General features: G+C 36.8%; 1 protein-coding gene across 1 annotated transcript; it reads left to right on the forward strand.

Annotated features, from left to right (window-relative positions):
• The first annotated feature begins 103 nt into the window (after positions 1 to 103).
• LOC141640483 (uncharacterized) lies at positions 104 to 8,333 on the forward strand. The gene is made up of 7 exons (XM_074449263.1): positions 104 to 397; positions 1,218 to 1,295; positions 3,417 to 3,581; positions 3,720 to 3,778; positions 3,889 to 3,928; positions 5,867 to 6,498; positions 7,942 to 8,333. The coding sequence occupies exons 1-6, from the start codon at positions 219 to 221 to the stop codon at positions 6,471 to 6,473; spliced, it is 1,128 nt and encodes a 375-aa protein (XP_074305364.1). The 5' UTR covers positions 104 to 218; the 3' UTR covers positions 6,474 to 6,498; positions 7,942 to 8,333.
• The last annotated feature ends 221 nt before the right edge of the window (positions 8,334 to 8,554 follow it).

Consider the following 8,554-nt stretch of genomic DNA (forward strand, 5'->3'; position numbering starts at 1 on the left):
AACAAGAGAGATGGAGGGAGGGAAAATGAGAAGGGCAAAATAGTCCAAAGTGTACTACAATGAAAAAAATAGTACAGGGAAAATCAACGCCCTAAATTTATTATAAAAATAAAAAAACTCCACGGGTCTAAACTAGTTCTAATAACAACAACAAAAGCCCCCCTTTGAAAATTATTAGGGTTTTCAAGTCTGAGAAATTGGAGTGGGGAGCGGGAGAAATGGGGAGACACAGAAGCAGAAGCAGGAGCTATAGCCCTAGAAGACGCCGAAGTCGTACGTCGCCACCGTCGCACAACAGAAGGAAACAGTACGACGATCCCCGCGATCGCCGCCGCACTGACCACCGTTCTCCTCCTCCTTCCGGCCTACTTGTTCGCAACATTCCTCTTGATGCCCGGTATTACTATTATTCTTTTTTCTTTCACTTTCCAAAATATAAAGCCGCATATAGGCTATAGCCATAGCATATATCTTTGTAATTTAGTATGACATCAATGTGGAGCACAATCCGAGTTGTTTAAGACCGCTTTACACAAGAATTTATGTAAGACGTTACCAAAATAGAGAAACTTCCTGCGAATCTTGTTGTATTGGGAAGAGTTGGGATCTACTATTTCTGTTTCTTTGTGTAATGACCAGCATGTACACATTTTCGGACATAGTGAGCTCTATTCTTTCGTTACAAAAGTTGCCTGCCTTGTTTTTTTTTTTTTTTTTTTTTTTTTTTATCAGTCTTTCCTCTTAGTATAGGCCACAAGACCGACCCTACTCTGTTAAATACAGTCAATGTCCTCTTAAAGTGAGGTAAAATGTTGTTGCAAACTATATGGCCGTAGCTATGTTGTGTCTTCTGCTCCACGCAATATTGTAGGTGGTTTTGTTTTTTCTCTGTGGTACTTTGATCTCCTCGTTCCTCTGAAGTGTTAAAATAACTTGGTGCATAACCTATGCTCACTTTTTTTATTAATGTGTTTTAACAATGTGCGTGATGAGATTATGAGGTTTTTTATTGATTAGACTTCACATCATGAATAACGGTCTTGGCTAAAGCAGAAGTTTTATACCAACGGAAGTTGTTGAAACACATGCGCTGAATATTTCATACTCATATGCACTTTGTCATGTGTTGATCTCTATTCTATTTGTCTAATGCTCTCTCTTAAACAAACATTAATTGAAAAACATTTATGTTTCTCCCATGCTTTGACATTTTGCAGGCCAGAAGAGCTAAGAGCCCCTTTTGAAAAATTTGGTCCAGTCAAGGATGTATATCTACCTAGAGACTACTATAGTGGGTATGCATAGCTACTTCAATGCAATTGTATCAACGGGTCTATTAGCAGCCTTTTGGTTTCATGCTTATTTTTATTGTTTTTATCGTATATTTGTTTCACTCTTAATGATGGACACAAGATTGGGTCATGTTGTAATTGTAGATCAATGTGTCCCCATGGAATTGAATCTAATATTGATTCATTTGCTTTCATTACTTTTTTCTGTTTGAGACATTCAACGAGCTCATTTCATTTTCACTTTTGGTTTCCTTTTGACTATCAAAAAACAAAATTGCCTTCTCAAAAATATGTGGGTTCCATTGTGCATCCACTTGCTTTTACTTATTCTACCCATCTACCTGGACAGTTGACACAAATACCCTTCCCACTCGTCTTTACTTAAAATGATATTTGTAAATATAGCAAGTCTAAATGAATGGAGGGATGATTTACAGTTTGTCCATGTGTTCTCTGGCTTTGTTAGGTGACTCCAAACTATTCTGGTGCCGAGACTTTGTTTCATTGTTTTTGTTGAGAATTTTTACAAATGTGAGAACCATTAAGTAGGTTCATAACATTGAAGAACATAAGAGCACATTAGAGTGCAGTAAAAGAGGAAACATGATTGAATAGAAGCCAAGTGAATAGGAGAGAAATAATGAAAGTAGAAATGAAAGAAAATGTTGTTGAGGGGTCAGATTTCTTCATATATCTAGGATCTATTATTCAAAAAGATGGGGAGTTAGACGGAGATGTGGCTCACAGAATTAAAGCGGGATGGTTGAAATGGAAGGGTGCTTCGGGGTTTTTATGCGATAAAGATATGCCCCAAAGATTAAAGGGAAAATTTTATCGCACGGCAATTAGTCCTGCCTTACTTTACGGTTCCGAGTGTTGGGCCGTGAAACATTGTCACATTCAAAAGATGAATGTGGCGGAGATGCGTATGTTGAGATGGATGTGCGGACATACAAGGAAAGATCGATTAAGGAATGAGGTGATTAAGGAAAAGGTAAAAGTGGCGCCAATAGAGGACAAGATGATGGAAAACCGACTAAGATGGTTTGGCCATGTGAGAAGGAGACCTATGGACGCAGGCCGGAGACTTGGAGAACAGAAAAGGTCCCTAGAGGTAGAGGAAGACCGAGACAAACATGGTTGAGAGTGATAGAGCACGATATGAGCTTTCTGGGGCTTGAGGAGAGTACGGTGACGGAGAGGGCACAATGGAGGGAAAGGATACATGTTGATTTTTAGTATTTGATATTTTTTTTGACATATTTAGTGTTTTTATTTAATTTAAAAAAAATTAAATTATTTGTTCTTCTCTCCTTTATTACATTTTTTTACCGACCACTTTCTTATATATTTTACTTGGTTTACTTTTAAGGCATTCCGGATCCTTAATTCTATTTCGGTTTTCAAAATCGTTTTAATCTTTTCTCTCGATTTAAATTAAGTTTTTATAAAAGAAATCTGAAATTCGATTTTAAAACCTATAAGTTTACCTTGACTTTCCATTACATTTTCGCTCCCCCTTTTGTTTTTCATTTTCCCTTTTCTATTCGATTTTTGAGGTGTGCGTTCACCTATGGACGGTTCTAAAGGATGATTCATGTCAACCGACCCCAAATCATTTTGGGATTAAGGCTCGAATGTTGTTGTTGTTGTAGAAATGAAAGAAAATGATAAAATTAGAAAGCACATCTTATTCCCGCTTCTTATCCATCAAGATTAACACCCTCATGCATTCTAAGGAGTGCTGGTGTGAGCAGCCTCTCCGTCTGCTTTATTTATGTGAAACAAACTTAAGATACTAGTATAGCTCGAATTATTTGGACTTTTGAGCTTACAAGACCAACAACATCCAGATGTAAAGTGACTGTATAACTATCATCATGATTTAGTTTAGTTGGCGGATAAAAGTCTCTTCACTCTCTTGCCTCAAATATCTTTTTATCCTCTAATTCATGTTTTTTGTATTTTCTAAAGGAACTATGCCTTTTCAGGACAACTTTTAAACTCGAAATTAGTCTGTTGATAAAGTGGTTGGTTGGAAGGCATTTGTCATATTGCTGGATACTTTCTCTTGTTTTTCTTGCGGATTGTTTCATCAGTTAACTTGATCATGCATGATTTTAGGGAACCACGAGGCTTTGGATTTGTTAAATTTCGCTATCCTGAAGATGCTGCTAAAGCAAAGGATAGACTTAATTATACAATCATTGGTGGACGTGAGATACGCATTGTGTATGCTGAGGAAAATCGTAAGACTCCCCGTGAAATGCGAAAAACTGGCCATTCAAGGTGCCTTGTAGCCATCTATTTTTGATCTTGTCTGTTTCTTTCGCTACTTGAAGGATAATAACGTTTGGTCTCTTTTTATGTAATGTTGATGTATATTTGTCGCTGCAATGCTCTAACCCAACAATCATTTTTATGCAGTGGCAGATATGAAGGGAGAAGGAGAACTCCGACAAGGTCACCGAGGCGTCAATATCGTTGTTAGTCTATAAACTTTCGTCTTTTATTAAAACTCCTGATTAACTATGATATTAGCTTTGGTTGGCGTGAATTTATATATTGAAATATTTTCTGTTGCCTAATGCTGCAGCCTACTCAAGGTCACCGGCTAGGAAAAGGCGTGACTCAAGGTGTGTTGAAAATTATACCTGTCTTCCTGATGATTGTACCACCATTTCATAAGCAGTATACATAATTGGGTTCTTGCCAGCAAAAATCATACCTGTTGTGTATTCCAGTTTGTTGATCCATTTTATACTTTATTCGTCTTCAGTTCTGCTGTTCTTGCTGAGTTTGTTTCGAGCTGCTCTGGTCTTTGATTGTGCCAGGAACTAGCATGCTTTCTTGCACTGTATTTCTATTTTTTCTTTTGGCGACTCAATGCTCGCCTACCTCAGCCTTTTGTTAAAGACTGGTATAAAATTTTATAGTTAGATGTAATTACCTTGTATAATAGTTGAAACCCTGTTGAAGTTGTACTAAATCAACCCTCAAGTGATTTTTCAATATCAGATGAGTTTGGCGACTTCTCACCATACAACTTGGTCAAAATTTTAAATGAGGGAAGCTACTATGAAATGACAGTGCATAGCCTGCGTGGTGATTCTGTCTAACTGTAAATTTGTTTCTGGCTAAAAATGGATGTTCTCAAACAATGTGTGTGAAACGTGATGTTCAAGACAGATCATATGTGTTTTTTTTGCTGTGCTTCACATATCTGTAGGACCATAACAGTAGGTTATCAGATCATAATACATCTTCACCCTGTAGTCAGATCGTCAGAGAATGTCTTGTTCTCCCTGTAAGTGAACCTGGGAAACTCCATTACTATAATAGACCAATAAGAATGCTACATCTGTCTTACTTCAGGGCTCATCTAAGAGTATTTTCCACTTATTCCTTTTTTCTTTTGATGATCTTTTTTGTGCTTTTTTCATCTTCAGTTCAGCTGCTCTTGCAATATTTGTGTTTTCGGAAAACATTTCACACTATGTTCCTAGCCAATAAAATGTTGGGCGAATGAGCTAGGGTTCTTAGTTTAGTGCTTTCATCTGCGAGTGCATTTATTATGTTTGTCTATACAGCCAGATTCATTCAGATTGTATTTTATTATTGTTGCTTTTGTGTGTAAATATGCATTCATGTGATCTGGTGCTTCTATATTTGTTGCTTGTACGTTCCTATTTTAACTTTATTACTTGCAAATTTCGTGTTTGCAATAATTGGTGTTTCATGTTTGTTTGTTTATCAAAGCAACCCTGAAATTATTATAAGTTCAAAATAATGGTAGTAACTAGTAAGTGTGCTTATGATCTCTGTAGAGGCTTATCTGTTTACTGTGTTAATGTATGTTGTCTTGGTATCTTGATTAGTGTACTATTTTTGCCTAACCCTTGGTGCTCTATGAATCTCTGTTGTTACTTGTTTTGGAGCCTGGTCTGTGAGGCATGCTTCTTTGAATTGTATTTGGTGATTAGTATTGTAACTTTGTGATTGAGGTGGGTGCATAGTATTCACTATGGCTTCAGTTTTTTGTCTCATGGGATTTTTTTGCATTTCTTGTGTTGATTTCCCCTATTATCCAGTTAAGAAAGAATTTAAAGCTTATAGTTGGCTGAAAGAAAGAAATCATCTTCAGAGAAGGATGTCAATTCTAAAGATTTTACCAGTAAGAGAAATGATGAGAATTTCAAGAAAAGATAGTTTGACGTTTTAGAAAGTTGCACAAACAGAGCTGTTTCATACTGGATGCTGATGAACCAGTTCATCAGATAATGCTTAATCTCTATATCGATGAAAGTTTCATTTTTGTTCAGAAAAGGTGCAGGTAAAGACCCTGTTTTGTTTTATATGACTTATGGACAATTAAATGATCACCAAAATGTGGCATTTCTTTTCCATACTTTGTAGTATTGTAATGTCTACTGTTTCACAGAAGATACTAGAGGCGTCAGGTTGGGTAGTGGATTTTGATAGGTTGAACATATTGTGAAAGTTTTCTGTTTTGTATTATCATTCATTGTTTGCTGTTGAATTTTGTGATTTCTCACCAGAAGGTTGTTGTTCAGGTCTATTTCTCAATCACCTTCACATCGCTCTGAAAGAGACAGGTCAACCAGGTCACATACTCCACGTGATGATGGAGATAACATGTCAAAAAGGTCACTGAGCCCAAAGAAGAATTCTCGTGATGAAAGGGAATACAACGGAGGACCGGGATCCCCAAGCCCAAAGGATACAACACTGCATGATGGGAAGAGATACAAGTCATCCCAAAGGTCTCACAGTCCTAGAAAGATGTCCCCTCATGATGATGACTACCAGCCCTCTAGATCAAGGGAGATATCTCCCGTTGCTGGGAAGGGTTTAAGGTCATCTAAAAGACCTGTTAGTCAACAGAAGGAATCTCCACTTCGTAATGCGAGTCCTGATGGAAGGAGACACCAGAAAGGACTGAGATCACCGAGTACTAGGGACTCTAAATCATATGATGGGAATACTAAGAAGTCATCTCGTAGGCATTCAAGTCCCAAGGAGATGTCCCCTCATGATTTAAGGTCATCTGTAAGATCTGTTAGTCCGCCTGAGAAATCTTTACTTGGTGAAGATTGCAAGTCAACTCAAGAGATCCGTACTTCTAGGGAAGTTTCAGCAGATATTGATGAACGAGGATAGTCTGGCTTGTCTCCTTGTTTTACTGGTAATTTCTATCTCCCATATTCCTGTTTGTTCCATCAAGGCATCAATGACTAAATCTGTTACTTGTCCGTGCCTACTTTGGTCAGTATGCTTCTTTCTTTCTACCTGATTTTGCGAGCCAAGCGTATAGAAAAAAAATCCACTTTTTGTTTACTCTTTTCTTCATTGAACTTCAAAACTGTGATATGTCTCACGATGTATGAGGATGATAAGATTAGATTTTAGGCATAAACTTGTTAATTTGCCAAGTAGCTAAAACCAAATTATTGATGACTGGGTGTATTTGAGATTGTAACTGCGGCTAAAGCGTCTTTTTAGGCATTTCTGAGCTTGGTTTTCTGATTAAATTCCTGAATTCGGCATTTTTTGTCAGTGGCTTAAGGCTTTGTCCATGGGAATGGGTGTTTTCCAAATCCTTTAAAAAAAGGGGAAGTCCATTTCTTGTTTAATGGTGAACATGTAACTATAGTACGATCAAAGAGTCCTAAAATTACTTGCAAAAGTACGTACGGAGTAATTGTTCTCTACTCCCTGTTTTCATCCTTCTATTACTTTGTATGTAATATTTATGGCTTTTAGATTACTCCTATACTTACCTGTAGACTATTAGATGAGAAATGGACCTCCTTTCTTTTGAGGAAATGGAGAGCATTCATTGTCATTTTTGACAGACTGTCTAAAACATTTTAGTTGCTCAGATGATGAGTGTAAATCAGTGGTGCCTCTACTTATTATCTTTTTTTATCTTTTTGCTGTCTCTTTCAAAGGAAAAAAAAAAACTTGCTAGCATATTACATTTTGTCTTGAGCCTTGAGAGACATATTCTGTGACTGCCTTCTGATGCATTCAATGTAGATTGCTAGGCTTAGAATGTGATCAATGGGCGGGCAATCTGTAAAATTCTTGCTAGTTGGTTGCTCATTGTGCATTTAACCATTGTGGGGATGTGAATAGAACATGTCCTATCCATTATTATAGTTAAGACTGATGGCGAATTTTTTCGTGTATAGTAGATGTAGGGGATTTTCCGTAGGGATAATATATATGACCACACACACAAATACACAATAATAAAGACAAGAATAACAGGGACACAAATATAAACATTTTCCACATGCTACATTTCATAGCCAACCTAAGTGGACCTTTGCTGCATCATTTAGTCCCAAGCAATAAATGTCACAAACACTCTTTGGCAGTCTTTGCAGAGTTCACATATATTTGTCAACAATAGACAAATATATCGACATATTGTACGTAACTCCAAAACATGGCCTTGATTGCTATAGACAACTCTGATCTTTTGATGATAGACTTCTTCTTAAATAAGAATTTGTGCTAAAAAGAAAGTGGGTGAAGTTCTACTTGGTGTGATTTATTTTCGTTACCATCCAACTCATGAGCACTCTGTTTTTTTTTTTTTTTTTTTTTTTTTCTTTTGCAGCATCAACTCGTTGGATGTTGACTGTTCAGGACAAGGGAGGCTAATCAGAAAAGTATCCTGCTTCAATGCCTAGTTTTTCACAACTGCGTACATTTTTCTCTTTTGTAATATGTGGAAGCTCGTTAATTGTTCTCCAATCTTTTGCATGGTGACATTTTTGCTTATTATGTGTTACATTTAGATCTGTTGGACACTGATTGGCCCTAGTAACTCGTCCATCTTATTAATGTCATATATTTGACATTCCTCAATTCGTGTCTATGTACAAAGTCTGACTAGAACTGGATGAAGTCCAGCCTTTTTTAGTTTAGGGTTTTTAAGCTAAAACAGATTTTGATGCAGTATTTTAAGAAGAATTTATTAGATCGTAAATGGATCGGAAAGTTATGCAACTTGGCTGCAGCTTGAATGACCCTCTAATTTTGGAAGCGTTTTCAGAGTATATAGAACAAGGGAAGTGCTAGGGCGACACCGGGTGTTACCGAGTTTGAGTAACACCCTAATTAAATTAAGGGTAAATTCATAACTTATACCTACTATAATCTCATTTTTCAAAACTTATACCTAAGATAAGTTTTCTTCAAAACTTATACCAAAAATCTTATTTTTTTCC

Source organism: Silene latifolia, unplaced genomic scaffold (genome assembly GCF_048544455.1).
Source record: "Silene latifolia isolate original U9 population unplaced genomic scaffold, ASM4854445v1 scaffold_830, whole genome shotgun sequence".
Taxonomy (NCBI): domain Eukaryota; kingdom Viridiplantae; phylum Streptophyta; class Magnoliopsida; order Caryophyllales; family Caryophyllaceae; genus Silene; species Silene latifolia.